We start from the raw sequence: 18,936 nt of genomic DNA, 5'->3' as shown, positions 1-18,936 counted from the left end.
CAACATATTTTCATTCCACAATATTGTCGAAATTTGACTCACCTTGTATGTTCTTTTGAACCAGTTCAGAAACTAGAATTATCTATTGTATAATTTGCAGTCAAAACACAGGATTCTACAAAATGGGGAGAGGAATCTTGAAAACTATAGAAGCACTAGAGTTGATTAAATCAGGGCAAGTATGCGCGTGTTTTACCGTGAAGAACAAACATGTTTTAAAAATAAAAATATTCCAATTATTCTGAAGAATTGACACTTTTGGAACAATTTCCAGCTGATAATGTAAATTAGTTATATAAAGTAAAGCTGCTTATTGGTCTCACATACTATCAAAACTTCTCTTGAGAGTCCTGCTCCCTGCTTTCAAGAATTACCTAGATTCAGGCAATTCCTCTCCTCGATAACAATTTAGAAACATCAAGCGAATAATTTTACCTGAGTTCGTAAGAAAATGGATTTGTAAAGGCAAGTAGAAAGTTTTATTTACTCAAATAAACTCCTAATAACTGAGGTTTTCTAGTACAATATTATAAGTCTCTGAAAAACAACGCATAAAAAATTTAACGACTGTTTAAATTCAAAATTATAACTCGCAGACTTCACTCTTGTTCTCTACTCCACGATAAAAGTTTGTAAGGAGCTAGCACTAATATGGGCAATCAAAACTTTGAAGAGCAGCGGACGAGTGTCTACTTTTTATTTGATTTAAGTAAACTTGATGTAAGTTAAGAAAAGCAAGGATTTTTTATCACATTTTCAAGGTGTTAAAAGTGTGAAAAGTCGCCGAGAGACTCGACCACAAAGTAAACTTCTGTTATGAAATCTTATATAAGGTTATTCACTATTGATATTTTCTAAACCGTAAAAGTTGTTGTGATAATTGTTAAATTTTTACCATAGAGATATAAAATAGATTATTACGCATGTTATACTTCCATCAGTGCGTTTTTGACATTTTGAGTGACTGTATATGATTTAATACTAGTTTATACAACTCTTAAAATGTAGTCGTTAGTATAAACAGTATTAAATCTGTTTTTTAGATTCATGAGTGGAATTTTGACAGTTGTCATGTGTGGCTGTCTGTTTAGTATAATTTAGCTTGTTTCTAGTGTAAATATGACAACATTGTTAAAATCCTTTACAGTAAATTATTAAACTGTGAAACACTTTTTAAGTCTAATCATATCAGTATAAACAGTGTCATCAAAACATTATTGAAAATTAATGCAAAGTCCATCACTGCATTTTTGTGTGACATTTGGATGGTTGTATCTGAATTAACTTTAGTCTATTCTAAATGTAATAACTGTCAAAATTCGCTCTATAGAGCTATAAAACTAGAGCACATACCCGGAAAATAGTGAATTTAGTTTGACCTAGGTTAAAAGCATTTTTGATATTTGGATGGCTGTATCTGACTTAGTTCTAGTTAATTATGAATGTGACAACTGTCAAAATTTTCTTTTTTGTTCTTATTTCTTTTTTTATATCTTCAAATTTTCAGGAGCATTTATTACTTCTAGACTTTTGCACATGATTTGACTTACATCGCAATACTTATATTAACACTAGTCTTACTATAATAAGAAAGGATTGTAGCTATTCAAACAAAATAGATAAACTAAATTCTACTAAAATTAAGCATTATGAGGCAAAATGATGAACTAAAAGATATTTCCTAGCTACTCCATGTAATTAAGCGAATTATAGCTTTTACCCCAATCTAATCCAATTCTCCTTAAATCTCCTCAAACATTGACATAACATCACTTCGGGATTAATTAGATCATCGAAATTTAATATAAGACATAACTTCGTCAAAACTGGAAGAAATCCTACGCTTTATAACTACGCCTCAAGCATTTACGAGTAAAATGCAATCTAATTAAAATGTTTAATTTTTGTCACATTTTGATAGTTTTAACTTGGGACGTTTACAACTAGTATTTAAGTTTTTCCATATAATACCGGAAACTACTACTTTACTTAGCACTTTTGGACACCTTTGTTTGCCAGAACGAGTGCTGAAGCTGTTCAAAAGTTTTTCTTTGATGTTTTGCTAGTTTCTTCTGTTTCCCCATCTCCTAGAACAATCAAAATTCAATACTTTAAAACGGTAGCAACACCTATAAAAATTCCATTATAATTTCTAAACTTAAAAAAACAAGTAGAATGATAATAATTTGAAAACAAGAAGTTTTTCTTCATAGATAAAATGAAGGATACTCAATAATGCATGAGGCAATTTTTTTCCCCGAGAAACATATACGTAACCCCGTTTCCCGCTATAAAAATACGCTTTTGATGCTGAAGATTATAATGGAAAAACTTGCATAATATACGAGCGGGAAGGTGAATGGGAAATTTGGACCTAATTTGCTGGTGGAGGAGTTCAGCATCTGGTCAGGTCAGCTATTTATTTTAAAAACTTAAATTGTTTGCTTTTCACGAAATAATGGTTTCAACACCTTCTTTACTACCACTTTCGTGAAAGTTATGAAAGTGGATGTTTATTATTTAAGCGGTTTTAAGTCGTAAACTTTTCAGAGCTTGTCGTTATTGATTTAGTTCGATACAATAATCCTGATGCATTATTCATGGGTTTCAGGTGGGAAGTGGGAAAGATTGCGTTTTGTTTCAAAGGGTAGACTTATTAATAAACATTTAGTCTAGACTGAAAGCTTATTAATTTAAAGCTACTGCTACTTTAAGTAAGTTTGTTTATGGATGAAACCTTGCAGTAATGCTCCAAAGTTGGCTTAAACATATTTAAATTCCCATTTTTTTAATGGAACTACGTGATGGATACTAAGTCTCATTTCTTCGTAAAATTAAGCATTGTTTCTGATTACAAATCTGTTGTTTTGTATGTACATGAACTAAACAATTGAAATGCTTTTATTATGCCCTTTATCTATCTTTGTAGTGTTATAATTATGTAAATCTATGCCCCAAACCCTAAAGCTTGATTCAGACGCTTCTATCATATAACAGCAACAGTAATTTAGTCACGTACTGGGAGATTTTCGCACCAAGTACGTCAATAGTTTAGTTGAACATGGTTGAATATACAGAGTGTCTGGAGAACTCCTCAAGTTTGTATGCTAATAAGTCTGGGAACGCATTACTCTTGAAATTCACGTGTTTCTCTGTTAAATTAAATTGTGTATACTAGTTGTAAGGAATTTAAAATTTGTCATAAAAGTTTCTGACAAGTAAATCTCTTTATTTTTTACTTAGTCTTTGTTGTTCATTAAAATAACCTTTTTGTAAGAAATTCCAAAAAAAAAACAAAATGCAGCCAACTAATATCAAAGGCCTTTTTATCTAACGCTGTATTTACCATTAAACATCATCAACATCATCATCAATCTAATCAAATATGCATTTTACAGATTTTTTAAAACTTGATTGCTCGTTTTCTCTATTAAATGATCTATTTGAAGCTTGTCCCGTTTTTGCAATAAGCCCTTTAAATGAAAATGCTATTTAACTAGCAAAAATGGAGTCAAATATTGTATGTTTGCAATGTTTGCTATATGAGAGTAATATGTTGGTAAAAATAAATAAAAACTTTAGGCGTGCATTTAACAATATAGGATGATGGTAATTGAAAGTGTGAAATATTATAAAAAAATCCTATCAATTAAGACACATACGTATTTCTGGGATTAATCGATAAATCTAGTAATACATGGCATCTGACATTAATTAGTTCTGAAACGTGATGGTCAACTTTCGAAAGTCAGACAATAACTATGTTATTCAACAGCTTTATAAAGTTTGTCTCAAGTAGTCCAAAAGACCTATTTTATGCAGATGTTATGTGTCTTAACAATAAGTTATCAGTAATCTGTAAAATGATAGTGTAGAAGTACTAAAAGTTGTTAAACTGCTAATCCTACCTATGTTATGCTGTGTAGCTGATCTGGTTCAACTGGTCAAATCTTGCAGGACAGAAGGTACATAAATCTTAACTGACCTGGCTGATTCCTGCTCCTAACTTCCGCTATGCAGACGACACTGTCTTTCTTGCTGAAAATATGCGTGACCTGCAAGAACTGCTAAACAGGGTCGTCACTGCCAATCGACATTTTGGCATGACACTTAACATTGAAAAGACCAATTACATGATTATAACCTATCTGGGTACAAACATCACTTGCATCGCTGATTATTACTCTGAAATCAAGATCCGTATAGAGAAAGTACGTGAAGCTTTTGTCAAAATGAAAAAGATGCTCTGAACCCGCGACCTGAATCTGGGATCTTAGAAAATGCATGCTAAAGTATTCCCGGTACTGTACTATAGCGTAGAAACTTGGACTCTTAACAGAATGTACGAAGAAAAAATAAACGCTTTTGAGATGTGGACCTGCAGAAGAATGCTCAGAATATCGTGGGTGGAGCACACGACCAACTCAGAAGTGCTTACCAGAATGAATAAAGAACTGGAAGTGTTAAAGGAAGTGGACAGGAAAAAGATTACCTTTCTGGGTCACATAATGTGGGGCTCAAAATATGATTTACTCCACTTAGTAATAAATCCTAGTCCAAGAGTTTTATATTGTCTCTTTTGACCACATTCTTCGGTTTCTCATTGCTTTTGTTATTTACTTTCTCATTTTCTGATATCAAATTTACATTACCTCGCCCTTGTTATTTAGTTATTGTTTTTATTGGTCCACTTTTTTTTTCATGTCTTCTTAATTAGCAGGAGTTAATAGTTCTAATGCTCATTATTTGATTAAATACCTCCGTCTGTCAATGAGTTTAACTACCTTGAAACTTCATATAAAGAAATCAAACTTCATTAATAATCTTTTCACTCAGAATGAATCAAAACTGATATTCTACCTGCGACAAATAGTATAGCTTGTAAGAACCTCGATATTTTTATTGCTTTAATTCCAGACAAGCTATTCCCATTCTAGCATCTTTGTTGTGAATAAAAAAGATGACAAAGCATTTTATGACTGCCGAGATTTTATGGTAAACTAAACATTTATGAATATGTTTTGCACAGTCACATATTCGAGAGTTTGTCAGTTTCTAATGTTGTACGAAAGTATTTTGAACCGAACTCATTTAAAGGTTAAACTACGGGCAGGTTATAAGTCGCATTCATCTTACCAACCCACACGTACGCCTGCATAATCTCTTTCTAATGGTAACCTTCCATCATCTTTATACAGCTCCAAAACACAAATAAAGTCAACGAAGGAAGTTTTGAAAGTGTGCACAAACACAATATATAATCGGCAGGAACACGGCCGTAAAACCTAATTTAAGTTGAAGACGGAAATTTTCTCTTTCAGAAAGTTTGGAGTTTTGCATAATCTCGCCCGAAACACGGGAGAACTTGTGTGCGTATGGGGATTACACATATATGTCTTATTGTTTCAAATTTGTTAGCTTATAGATTTATTCATGGGTTAGGATGAAAGCTTTAAGGGATTTTGCTGGTTTTGAGCGAAACATATTTCAAGTCGTTTCGAATTTTGGATGTGGCGTAGTAAGTTTATTGCTTAAGTTGACTAGAAAATGTTTTCTAATCAACACACCATGAAATCATTTGAGTACTTTATGTTGAATTTGCGTCCAAACGAGTTTTTAAGGATGTCGATAATCAAACAAGAAATTTGATAAAATGCAAGATAAAGCCAGGAAAGACTTTGATAGGCTTAGAGATCTAGTTTTGCTCTTTGAAATACGTATAAGTAGTGTTAAAGAAAGTAAGCACGCAGATACAGCTGCAAAACTGCTGAAACGTGGCTCTTTCAAGGTTTTCTGACAGTCCTCTTCTGATACAAAAGTATAAACAACTTAAAGTCTACACCAAAAGTCAAATTTACAATTTTGAGTCTACCAACATTGCCACATTTAACCAAATTACCAGATCTAGGTATATCCGAATTTAACATCTAAGACTTTTGACATATTCACAAAGGATTTGCCTTCCACCAAAATCTCATTCTTGCCACATCTTCCTCAATCTTTATTAAACCTGAAAATAGTGGTGTCATCTGCAAACAAGTTATTCTGCAATATCCAAGTAATAAAAGGATAGAGCTCTAGAATTGTATTAATAAGAACACCGGAATGCTGATCCAGAAGATCACTATTCCAGAGGCAAAGTGGTATAACTAGTGAGCCCGATGAAGGTCTTTTGTCTAATGCAAACTTCAGTTAATTTAGTAGTTCTTTCATAGTTTCAGTTATATACCACTACCATTGTTATCATGGATTTGATCCATTGATTGGAGCTGATTCAGTGTTATATCATTCTTGAGTGTTTTTGGTCACAGTAATACGATATTTAGATGAAATGTCATCAGAAGCAAGAGATGGGATTGACATCCAGTCAATTAAACCATAAACAATAAAGACATGGACAGGATGCAACAGTTTCAAACCAGTATTCTCTTCTCTAGAAAAAGGCAATTAACAGTTGTGCTAACTCTTGTTTTTGTAGAACAATTTCAGGTTCAAATAGGTAAGAAGCAAATATTTACAAAATTTCATTTTTGCCGGTATATAATATAGTATTTATTCAAATTTTCGTTACAAAAAAAACTTGTTTTTTGAATTTTCTTCACTTAGTGTATATTTTCTAGTGTATTTAACAAAAGTCAACCCTTTCGCCCTTAATAAGCTCATATTTTATAAACCATAATTTCTATTATCGTCGCCACGCTTCCACATGTAGTTTATTCCGCGTACAAACTTTCAAATCAGTTCCCTTGTCGGAGTTTTTGACTTGTTTTAAATGTAACCATCAGTTTGTTGTTTTAAATAGGCTTTCAGGTTTAGCTACCGCGTCTAGTTAAAATTTCCGTAAAACGTCGTCGTGGTCTGAATCCCCTTGTGTTTACATCGTTTATATCAGTTTTGTTTAAAAACATGGACGAAAGAAGAAATAGAAATAACGAAGAGACATTTTTGATTATTTATTATAAATACGATTTAAAAAATTCAACGTCCTGTAACTAACTGTGTCTTGTCAGAATATTGACAGTGAGTATATTAAGATGATTAGTATCATCTGAGGATTTTGAATTTCTTTCATGTGTTTTTCTAAAACTAGCTTGCTACAGGCATTTTAAAAAATCAACTACTTCTAAACATTTTAATTTGCAGAATCATGGTTTTGGCTCTGCGCCAACAATGTAATTTACAGAAAATCATGCCCGAAATTCGTGAGTTTTGAGTAGAAGCGGAATTTAAATAATTTGTCACAACCATTGCCAAAACAAGGCATTAATTTTGGCTACTCTCACTTAAATGCGCGTCTTGCTTCTGATAGTGTTTTATAGTACAGGGGCATTAACTTGCTAACTCTGTGCCCTAAATTCAGGGAGACGAACGTGTGTCGTGCTACAACGTTTCCTAGAATATACTACAATATAAAACGTTGTTTGAATTTTGAATAACAGGCCCGCTTGAAACTGTGATGTTCCTGCTTGACTAGTAAAATAAGTTTTGCTTTCGTCAGTATAAAAACTTTAAGTTGTATTGTTCAGAATGTCTAAAAAAACCACTTTTTCAACGCAAATACATTTGATGGGTACAAAGATTAAAAATATCAGAATGAACTGATCGTCGCCCTGGGTCTTTCTCTATACCTCTTTTGTGTCGGCGTCCATTTGAGGATCTGCTTAGGTATTCTAGTATCTTCCATCCTCTCCACATGTCCATACCATATTAGTTGTCTACGTTGGATCTCTTCTACTATAGTTGTCTCTACCTTCATAATTTCCCTAATTTTGTCATTCGTTATTTTACAAAACAAAGAACGGGTGGGCACGAGACCTCTTCAAGCCACTCGGTGAATGCCCCAGGCTAACTACTCTCGGAGAGTCGGGTAGGTTAGCAAAAGGAATCTATTTAAAAGGCGCCACCCACTTTACACTGCCGTGTAGGGCTTGAGAAGAGCAGTAAAAACGCTAAAGCGGGAAACCCGAAATGTTAGACCAAATATCAGTAATAATAATAAATAATACTACCAAATACCCCGTTTAATGGCAAATACCTTTTCTGAAAAACAAAACTATTGAAATCAAATATTTACATACATTGTCGGTAATGTACTGACAATTCAGAGCCTAACCTTAAAATGTCAAGTTTATCTAAAAGTAAAGCAAAATGTAGTGTGTTATAATTTAAGGAAAACAAATGGTTAGAAATGGTGGGTGAATTAGTTGAAAAATGGTAATTTGTGACAGCCGGAGACACCCTCACAGCAAGTCAGTCCTACACAGCTTAAGTGGACTAAGACTTTTCTAAAAATCCTATAAGCCTATGAAAGGCATATTTACGTTGTTCTTCTCCGTTGTCTTCCCCATTTCTCCCCCATTGTGCTCTAATGTCAACTTTCTTTTCTATTTTCCTCAGTACTAATATTTCGGCAACGCGTAGCATCCTTTTGGTCTTGTTGGTATATTCTCTATATTTTTGCTCTTAGTCTCCTTCCGCATCTAGGGGTTAACCAATACAGTTTTCTTTAGACATCCTGATATTTTGATGGTATGCTATGCCCATGTACCTAAATTGCACGACCCGAGAGGAATTTAACTCTCATTCATATTCAGATATTTAGACGGTCGTTAAGTTATGTTAAATTAAGTTAAGTTAACTATTTTTATTAGCAAAGACTTTGAGTCTATATTATCAAAGTCAAACGATACACTTATTTGAGAAGAAAATGCATGAACCGTTTTAAAGTAAAATCGCGTTTGGCGTTTTGAACAAAATTCTCGAACTTGTGTTACCTTTATTATAAGGTCTCCCTTGACACAAAAGTTCAAAAGGTGCGATTGTTTAGATCGCGACGGTCAAAAGCCGCAATGTGGCACATTTCAGAATTCCATAACTTAAAATATGATAGAATAAAATCGGCCGCAATTTCTTGGCACATTAACGAATCGAACAGTTTCGCACAGGCGCGCACACAGATGGCGTTGCATGCGCACCGCCACTTCCAGGACAGCCCTTATCCAGTCGTCCTGCAGGATCCTCAAAGACAAGGTCCTCGCCTTTCCCGGTCCATTTCAAAACCCGAGCGCGATCTACGCGAGTATAATGTGCACCCCCCGCAATCCACCCGGCGACGCCACTGAATATCGTTAAACGCGTGTGGAAATGCCGCCCAAATCCTGACATCGCTTTGATATGGGTGGCCAATTGTGCTTGTTCTATGTATACGTGCATTTGTTTTTAGTTGTTGATTATGTTATGTGCGATCCGGAAATATCACGGACCCCCCTGACTTCTCGTACCGTTAAAACCAAGTACGGTGACGTAAGCGGGGTTATAATCACCCCAGAGTCAAAACACTTGGAACCGGTTGAAGTGTTTAAGGGAATACCGTACGCTAGTCCGCCCTTAGGGTCGTTAAGGTTCATGCCACCAGTGACGGGGGCCCTTTGGCAGGGGGTAAAAATTGCGGATAGTTTTAGTCCCGTGTGTCCTCAAAGGTTGCCGGATATATCCAATGAGACGGCAGCTTTGAAAAGGATGCCAAAGGGACGATTGGAATATCTTAAGAGGTTGCTGCCCTATTTGAAGAACCAGAGCGAGGATTGCTTGTATTTGAACATCTACGCTCCAGCACAAGGTGCGTTTTAGTTGATAGATAGTTAATCATTTTAACGACCTTATCATTGTGACACTTTGTTAATCATAACAATACTTTTGGAGAGAGTCTGTTTCATGGACCCACACACGTCTGATAATATCCCTGAACCAATAAGTGTAAAGTTGGTAGAACTCTATGAACATTGGGAATTGCATTTTTTTCTTTTTGTATTTTTAAGAGATGTTTTGTCACCATTGACATACTCTTCGGAATTATTGCTCACTTCCAGGTTATATCTGAAAAGTGTATGATGGAAAATAAAATCAATTGTGTACTCCTAATGAAATGCTACATTCTTCATCATCCATTTCATTTAAAATAAATAACTATCTAAATTACATTAGGAAAATACTCTGAAAAAATCAATGGATAAACTGTAATAGTAACAAGTTTCTTCGTTGCTAGTTGCTAAGGTAGGTTTTATAATAAAAACAAAATTACAATAAATTTCAGTTTCGTTTGGTATGGCCAAGTGATCTCCTCATCTAGAATATTTAACCAAGTTTGGTCAATATTATTAGAGGATGTTGCATCACAAGAATCATGGTTTAATCTAATATATGCACTTTCTTTTATTTTACGTCTTTTTGAAAAAATTTCTTTGCAGATGATACTACATTCATTCCATTTGACTCTGTGATCATTATCAAACGCGTGTTGGTGTCACATATATAAAATTGATTGTATCCGCAAAGAATTTTATAAATCACGTTTCTTGTAGATTCATTTTTATTGTGAGGTTTTGTTTTAGTTAAGTGTGATCTTAATGTGTTTTGAGTTCTAAATATTGTTCTGTTTCTTTTTAGCTATTCGTTTGATTTTATCAGAAATACCTGGAATGTGAATGGTAAAATTTGATTTTGATTTCCAGATGGTTTTGAATGTCCTACATCCCTAAAACATTCCTTAATAAATGTTTCAGAATAGCCATTTTCTTTTAGAACATTTTTAATGAACAATTTTTCTTTATCAAATTATTCATTATTACAAATAATTTTGGATCAAATAAACTTTTTACAATACCTTTTTTTACCATTATTAGATGATTGGATTTGTAGTTTAAATATCTATTTGTGTGGGTTGGTTTTCTGTATATTTTTGTTTAAAATTTGTTTATGTCTTTTTTGATTAGAATGTCTAAGAATGGAAGTTCATTATTTTGTTCAGTTTCTGTTGTACCTAAATTTGATTGTGGGTTTTATTGAGTTTATGTGTGTTAGAAACTGGTTCAGATGATCATTACCAAATGGATATATATAAAATAAGTAACAAGTTGTTATTCAATTTTGTTTTGTTATTTTAACAATTTAAATCATTGGATGGTCACAATAGTAACACTTCTTGTTAATACCATTGTTTAGTGAAAATGTGATGACTCAATTAACATTATTAAAAAGTTAACAATGGTCATAATATTACGGCCGTAAATCAACGTTTTAATAACAACATTTCAAGAACAAAACACAATAATTCTATTAAGCCTCAAAGTTTTTGAGGGAGTTAGTTTTTTGGTCGTTATTCTTAAAAACTACCTGCATGCTCAGCGAATATTTAATACACTTTGACACGGAATTGTTAAATTAAGAATTGTAGTTGTTTTTCCAGCAAGTTCACATTAGAAACCATATACCACAGTACATTTAAACCACGCGTTATTATTCACGTTGATTGTAAATATGTGTGGTGCTCCACAAACTACTAGAATAACTTCAAACTTTCCATGAACACAAGTTTATCCACGAATAATAAATTATTTATTTTGTATAATTATGCCTTAACTTACAGAGTAATGCATAAACTGGAAATGAATTATTAATACTCACATCAGTGTTCATTCTCTGTTAATTTATAATTATTTTTCCCAGATTTACATATAGTAATTACTTATGCATTCATTAAAGTTTTAATAGTGTCTGTTGATCAATGCAAGAGTGTAAGCAATTCAGTTGTTCTCATTTTTACAAAAATTGTAGCAGCACTATGCGGAGCATTTAATCTCGTACACTTAAGTGACAATTTAGTTAGAAGATTTACGTCGTTTGTGTAAGTGTACTACTTAAACGAAAAGTTGCTCTGTTTGAGAAGTTTTAAAAATATCTGACAGCAAAACAGTAATAATTTTCTCAAATACTTGCTTGAGTATCGGTTCAGGTTTATTAGATCACCACTCAAATTAAAAATACAATTTGGTTGGAAATTTGTTTAATGCTATTAATTGTGAGAGGAGATGTACAATATTAAGGGAATTACAGAGTGAAAGAGAATGTAATGCCCAAAGTCAAAAAAGTTTTGGTTTTGGTGAGCATTATCGTTTTTTTTTTAAACCATGCTTGCATACTGTGCTTTATGTTTCCTCTAATGATTTTTGATGAATAATTATTTATAATAATTAGCATTACAAAATTAAGATACACCTGATTGATGGTTTATATCAACAACATTCATGTTAGAAACCACGTTTGCTTAAAAAAACTTAGCTGGAAGAAAATTCAATTTGAGGTGATATGTGTTAATTTACGACAAATTTGTTTCTCGTAAAACATACACAAACAGAATATCTTAAAAAATTATCACCTTGCATCAACTCAAAACGGAATTAAATACCTGCATTATACTTTCTAAGATATGCCTCGCCCGTTCTCACCTTTCTTGTAACACGAAATAATAACGAAGGCAATTTCAGCATTTACACCGCAAAGACACCTTGGGGAGCTTCCAAATAACTTTACGAAAGTTCTAATGAGTTTTCGCATTATATTTTCGTAAACTACCAAGTTGCAGTTGCAAGGTACTTTTGAGCCCCTTTTAATTCCAACTCAGCAGAGACGAACATTTTGAATGTTAAATTAACAAAATATTATATAAATTGGATTTTGTTTAATAGGGCACAAACAAATGTCTTTCAGTTTTAAAATGTTTAATAATTTTTTGCACCCAAGTACTAGTAATCCAACTGTTTTCAATTAATTGATGTTCAGATATTTTCCGTCCGAATGAAAATGTTTATTTTCAAATATCCAATTCGTGTTTCCAACAAATTCGTGTGCGGCTACCTGGACGCAAATCATAAATCGTCTCTATCGAACTGATAAATACTCCTTTGTGGTGGCAAAATATTTATTACTCTTCTGTTGGGCGGAAAAAACTATCGATCGTGGTTTGCAAGCGCTATACGCTTCAATTTTTTCCAATTTTTCGATGCCTGTAGTTTTATACTATATTCCAAAGCGTTTTTCCATGTTTATGCAAATAAAATTAACTAGTCACTTAACTCTGTTTTTGTCTTGTTATCGACTATTCCTGCACTTAAGAAGGATAGTGATTACAAAAATAGCAACTTATGAATATTAGTTGTAAATTACATTTCCTTCCGCTAGTGCAAATTCAGAAAGATTCCAAGAGCTTTATGCCATTTAACATCAAACGGCTTCAACGTAAGCAAATCGGAAATAAATATTCCTTTTCTATTTTCTAGTCGATAAAGTTTTCCCCGACTTTCCAATTTGATTTAAATAAAAATACCTTTGCTTTGCATATATGCGGAACATTTTTTGGATTTCTAGAAAGCTTTTCGCTATTTTGACTCTTGAAAGTTCGACAAAATGGAAAATCGACGAAGTCTATTGGACCGTTTCAGTTTCATTTTCTAAGGGCGTAATACCGTTGAGTTCTTACTTTGCACCTCTGTAATAATCAGGTAAATGCATTGAGAGTACTTGAGTAAGGTCAATACTGTGATTTAAAAGATTATTATTATGAAAGTAAACCATTTTTAAACTTTATTTTGAAAAATTGCATTTTTTCTATTAACCAGTTCAATTAATAGAGAAAATTAATGGTTTATCAAAACAAACAGAAACGTTTGTATCGACACAATACTGGAAAATGACATATTTCAGGTCAAATAAAGATCCAATTGAGTTAAAAGTTACACAAAATATGGAAAAAGTAATGGATTTAAATAGGAACATTTAATGACAAACTTCTGTCTCAACAAAAATGATACTACTTTCAATTTTCTGTATCCTGATTTATACGTTCTTAGTTTAAATCGCTTAATTTTGATATTTAATAATAATTTCTTTTCTCCTTTAACTCCTCTTTACTTTACTATGCTTTTCTAACAGCAAATCTGGGAATAGTATGACGAAACCTAAGACAAGTGTGTGTGTAAAGAAAGTAGTCTTCTTTTCACGTATAATGGATATTACTATATTAATTTACTATTATATCATACGGTCAAAGGATTCTTTAGAATTTATAGAACTCCAAACATAAACGGCACGTTGCCATCTCCAATCAGTTGCCAAAACTTTTGTAGCAAGAGGAAAATGGGTCACTTCAACAATGGCCATCAAACCTTCAAGGATTCTCGTCGGTTGTCCATGGTAATTAATCGCTCTTCTCCATTTGAAATACAATATTGCTTGCCAACTATTAGGTTACATAATTACAATGTAGGTACTTAGCTTATTTTTTAAAATTTAATTTGTAGGTGTTTTACTCTTTTCCATTTAGAATTATTCATACGGTAAATATCACATTGCGTGTGTATTTATTTAGATTTCTAATGTAGCAGTCAACCACTCTTTTGTATTATTTATTTCTCAGTCAATCTCTCGTCCATACCATTCAGATTCATTAACAAAATACAAAATGATCGCAGAAATTAAAGGATATGGGATTCAAGGTTATTTCGCTAAACTCCAGATTTACTGGATCAGAGGTCCTTTGTGATTAGAAAACTAAAAATTCAAGTACCTGGTTGGCTTATTCCAAAAAAAAATTTTTTCATATTTTAATAATAGGAATACTTAATAATATTCCGCTTTGAGAAAAATAAATTCTTCAAAACTTCATCAGTTTACGACAAAAAGTCATTTGGTGAACACCTGTTTGGTTTCTAATAAATACAAAAGAAATAAACCTTGTTTTTTCGTTCGCAACATCATTAAAGATGCTGCAAGAAAGTAGAATGTTGTTGCTAAATTAATAAAAATTGTTTGTAATAAACATTTCAAACAAGTTAGATTTATCGCCTTCATACAGTGATTATAAACTGGCTGGAATATGAGCGGAAGAAAACAAAATTATTTTAAAATCCACTAGATTGGGTTGGAAAAATAATCTATAATTTCCTAGATTATTAATAAAATTTTTGGGAATAAAGCTTTCAAAAATATCTGCAAACTCCAATCTCTCGGTTTGGAAACTAGATGCAAAAGTAAAATTTTAAGACTCCGATCAGTTTTGGTGAAAAGTTTTAGAACAATAATTCACCGTGTCGTGATAGTACGTTACAAAATTCTTTTTTCAGTAAGTAATTTATTTTTGGTTCTTCTCCCGGTTGTATATTAATCTCCATTACTTTAGACAGTTTCTATCCAAACAGCAGTAGAAAGGGACAGATTCATTGTCCCCATATCAACCCTTCGAGCATTAAAACTTATTTAGGTATACATTTTTACAATAACACTTCGAGCGACTATTTTGTAGAGGTATTTCAGAGTTTTTTCTATATTTGTCATCCACGTGCATGACCTTTGGTCTATTTGTGGTGTTGCTTAATTTATTGATCAAACCTTCAATTCTCTGGCCAATTAGTGTCCATTTTTGTGGCTAGAAAACGTGTACGTATTATATTATTAACCGAGCTATATCCAATACTAATATAGAAGTAATACTTTTCACCGGTGACAAATAATCGATTATTAGTTTTTTAGGGGTTATATCAGAAAAATATTTATTACTTTTATAGCTGTTCACTCACTTAGGGCAACTAAAACTAAAATTTTCAACATTATTCTTCTATGTTTTATTGGTTTGTTCTAATCAGCTCATACAACTAACAAGCAAATGAATTTTAAAAAAATAAACACTTTTTAAGCAACTTTATAAACAAAGTTGTTGATTATTTATGTTTTTAGGACAACCTGGCACATTTTTTTATTCAAAACGAATATTTGAAATCATTTTAATCGATTTCTTCCGGATTTCTACAAGGACTTTTTAAAAGCACCAGAAGGTAACACAAAGGCACATTCAAATCAACGTTGCCAAAGCCAAAACTCTTGATTCAGTCATTTTGGCAACGTTGAAAAGTTCAATTAATTTGTGTAGTTGGAAAAACGTGGCGTACATTGGCGAACTGAACTAGCTATGACGCTTAATGACAGGCTTATAGTCATCTGATAACTGTCAAAACTCGTTTAACAGTGCCGTAAAGCTGTGAAATGACAAATAGTCGCATCAACGGCCTCAAATTGTTATTTGTAATTTTCTGGAGTTAAATTTGGCTGTTATGATACTTAATGACACTTTTCAGCGTGGTTTCTGGTCAGCTGATACTTTATTAATATTTAAACTCATTCGGCAGTAAGATGAAACTATGAAAAATAGTACCTTTTGTTTACACCTCAATAAAGTTCAAAAGTGGCCCTTTGACATGTTTCTTTTATCACCTGACAGCTGTCTACTGCCAAAAGACAAATTAATGTAATACGCAGATGAGTTGTATTTTGTGATAAATCGCATTGCAAGTTGTATCTAGAGCTCCTTAGAGTAAAATTTAACAGTTGTGACATTAACTGACACTTTCATATGTTTTTACGTCACCTGCCAGCTGTCAAAAATCACCTTTCTCTGGCACAAAATTTCCATTCGAAAATAGTTGGATAAATCACTGCACATTGTATTTACAGTTCTATGGAACTGGGAACTCAACTTGCTATTCCTCAAATTAGCAACTATTTCTAACTTCATAGTTTCAAGTCACTGGCGAACGGGTTTTGACAGTTATGACAGGTATCACGTGACGTATGAAAAGTATTCAATAACGTCAGAACTGTCAAATTTGGCTCCAGGAAGCTGTAAAGCTTACTTACAGTGTGGTTCCTCCAAGAAACACATCCACTTGGCATTTTACCATTTCCAAATAGTCCAAACTTCCTTGCCTTTGATGTGACTTTACTTAAGCAGTCTCTTAAATTTTCCTAAAATTCTTTAAATTCTCAGAATTTTCCGTCTCTAAAGATTATATGTGCGTAAATAATTCGTGTACTCCTAGCCTCAATCGCTTTCACAATTATTCAATTACCTCTGAAATCAAAATTCACATAATTTCGACTGTCGTAAAAAGATGACTACAAAAAAATGTAATGATCGCACAACAATATTAAAAATAAGTTTTCTCCATGAACAACCGATTTTAAAACAAAATTACTTCTCAGGCCCCTCTGGAAAACAAGAAGCTAAATTTACAAACGATTTACCAGAGCGAAGAAATTTTAATTAGTTTTTAACGCAAGAAGTCGAGACTATTTTTCCGAAGCGTCGCCATAATTAAAACTCGCTTAACTACGCCGGAATTTAAATTTGAATTTTTTTAAACAACGTCTTTTTGCCTTTATCGGCTGAAAGGTGAGTTTCAATTAATATTCAAATTGGTTTTTTATTTTCGCTCATTGGGAGTTAGATGCGCAGAAGGAACACGAAGACCCTTTTCTCTTTGTAGATTCTTAATGAGACTAGTTCATTTGCCTTTTGACCTCCCCGAGTTCTCTCTGTACTTCCGGAATACTAATCCGCATTAAGGAACTTCCTATGGCTACTAATCCTCTTAGCACTCCACGTTCTGGGGGCAATTGAAGCCTTTGGGAACCTCATTGTTACCGAGACAATTTAATTTCATCTTAGATCTTTACAATAAGTACAGTAAATAATTTCCGAAATTTGAGGGAATTAACTAATTCAATAGAGTTATTTCGGAGCCAGTATGATACAAAAATAAGCTAATAAAAGCAGTCGTGATCTTCGGCTTTAAAGGCACTTAAATGGAAATTTATATGTTTTTTATTTGTTCCACATGGCGTGGTAGGAAAGGCTTTTCATTTGAATAAGGGGCAGAGGAGATTACTGATATAATGGAGTCGAAAACATCAAGAACAAAAGAGAATAAAGAAACCGTCCGCAAATTGATCGAACAAATATAAGAAAGAGTTTTTGTTTGCCTGAAGGATTGTTTGACTGAGCTGATTGGTTTATGTATTTGATCAACTCTCGTCCGAATAAGTGAGGTATTCATCTAATAATATTTTTATTTGAGGTTCTCTTCTTTTCGAAATTGTTTCGAGAACAAAATCCGATATTGCTAATGGAATTTGCGGACTCCGGTGTTTGTTTTGGAGGATTTTCTAATTTTTCATCCATGTTCAGGTAAAAAGTGTTTACAGTTAAACTAAGGAACAAAAGAGCTTTGTTAGTTTTATAAGATAAATCCACTTGGATATAACCCTCAAGGACTTACTTCCAAGCAATAAAGCAAAATTTCAGTAAATACTTTTTTACCTCAGGGAAAAAATTACATTATTAAACTTTGAATATTTCAGGGACTATTTTTATAAACGGGAGATCGAGAAGAACAAATATTTTCATTGGAAATTTCGAAGCAACACAGTAATCCTCTTGGAAGGTAAATTTTGTGTCGTGTTGAAACTGACAGTAATTTTAATTTTAAGGGTCGACTGAAACCCAAATACCCTAGGGTTTTGAGCTCAGGTGCTCGCTAGGGGTGAACGCGTCATAAGACTGCCAGGAAGAAGAGCAACGATAATAACGTTTTATTTATGGCTTCATTAAATGGCAAAATTTGAAAAAGTCGAAATGTAGTCAGACTAGAAATACCATCAGACTAGATTTTAAGCCCATATTTGTTATTTTGCCAAATAAAACCAACGCATCACACGTGTGTCGAGGATCGTATGATTAGCCTAATGTCCCATTCACAAAATACACAAAGTTAAGAAATGCGGGTTTCATGTTAAATAAATAAAATACAAAAACTTACAGTGACTTTATTCAGCGACAGTTGTTGTCTCAATTTTGATTGGTCGTGGCGATTTTTGCATAAAGATGGTGGCGAACAGCTTAAATAAATAAATTCTTTGTGTTGTTTTATTTGCCTGGCTTCTTCCTGTCGAATCCCTGATATTTGATGAAACATAATCCAAAATGTTGAAAAATTGAACATACATTTTCTACAGTAATAAAAGACTAACTAGTAACTTAAGATTCTATATTTGAAAATTGAAAAGTAATAAACAAATGGTAAGCCCTAGGATAGGTAATGTAATATAATAAAGATTATACAAACTAAATAATTCCTAAACATATTGTAATACTTACACTAATTTTTATTATAATACATGTAGTTTTTTGTCAAATATTTGTTGTAATATTTTAGCTACAGCACTGTGAGAAAAAGCATTACGACAACATGGACCTAAGTGGCAAATTTT

The 18,936-nt window shown here is 32.9% G+C and overlaps 1 protein-coding gene and 2 long non-coding RNA genes across 4 annotated transcripts in view; 2 read left to right on the top strand and 1 right to left on the bottom strand.

The window, feature by feature from the left end:
• Positions 1-7,483: 7,483 nt before the first annotated feature.
• On the bottom strand, positions 7,484-8,105 carry LOC145728557 (uncharacterized). Of its 2 annotated transcripts, none has more exons than XR_014178114.1 (2): positions 8,017-8,105; positions 7,484-7,949 (listed from the first exon to the last, which is right to left on the bottom strand). It is a non-coding gene; the product is annotated as an uncharacterized LOC145728557 (long non-coding RNA). The 2 variants fall into 2 exon arrangements; XR_014178113.1 differs by having other exon boundaries at positions 8,010-8,101.
• A 792-nt stretch (positions 8,106-8,897) lies between these two features.
• Positions 8,898-18,936, top strand: part of Nlg3 (Neuroligin 3) — a 197,420-nt gene continuing 187,381 nt past the window's right edge. The window contains exon 1 of the mRNA XM_081978889.1: positions 8,898-9,619. Within this exon, the coding sequence (XP_081835015.1) occupies positions 9,175-9,619 (445 nt within the window). The 5' untranslated portion in view covers positions 8,898-9,174. The remainder of the gene's footprint in view (positions 9,620-18,936) is intronic.
• On the top strand, positions 18,027-18,386 carry LOC145728558 (uncharacterized). The gene is made up of 2 exons (XR_014178115.1): positions 18,027-18,110; positions 18,157-18,386. It is a non-coding gene; the product is annotated as an uncharacterized LOC145728558 (long non-coding RNA).

This window comes from Ips typographus, linkage group LG4 (genome assembly GCF_016097725.1).
Source record: "Ips typographus isolate SLU linkage group LG4, UJ_Ityp_2.0, whole genome shotgun sequence".
Classification (NCBI taxonomy): domain Eukaryota; kingdom Metazoa; phylum Arthropoda; class Insecta; order Coleoptera; family Curculionidae; genus Ips; species Ips typographus.
The sequence above is the reverse complement of the archived record's forward strand: the minus strand, read 5'-3'. Positions and strand labels throughout refer to the sequence as shown.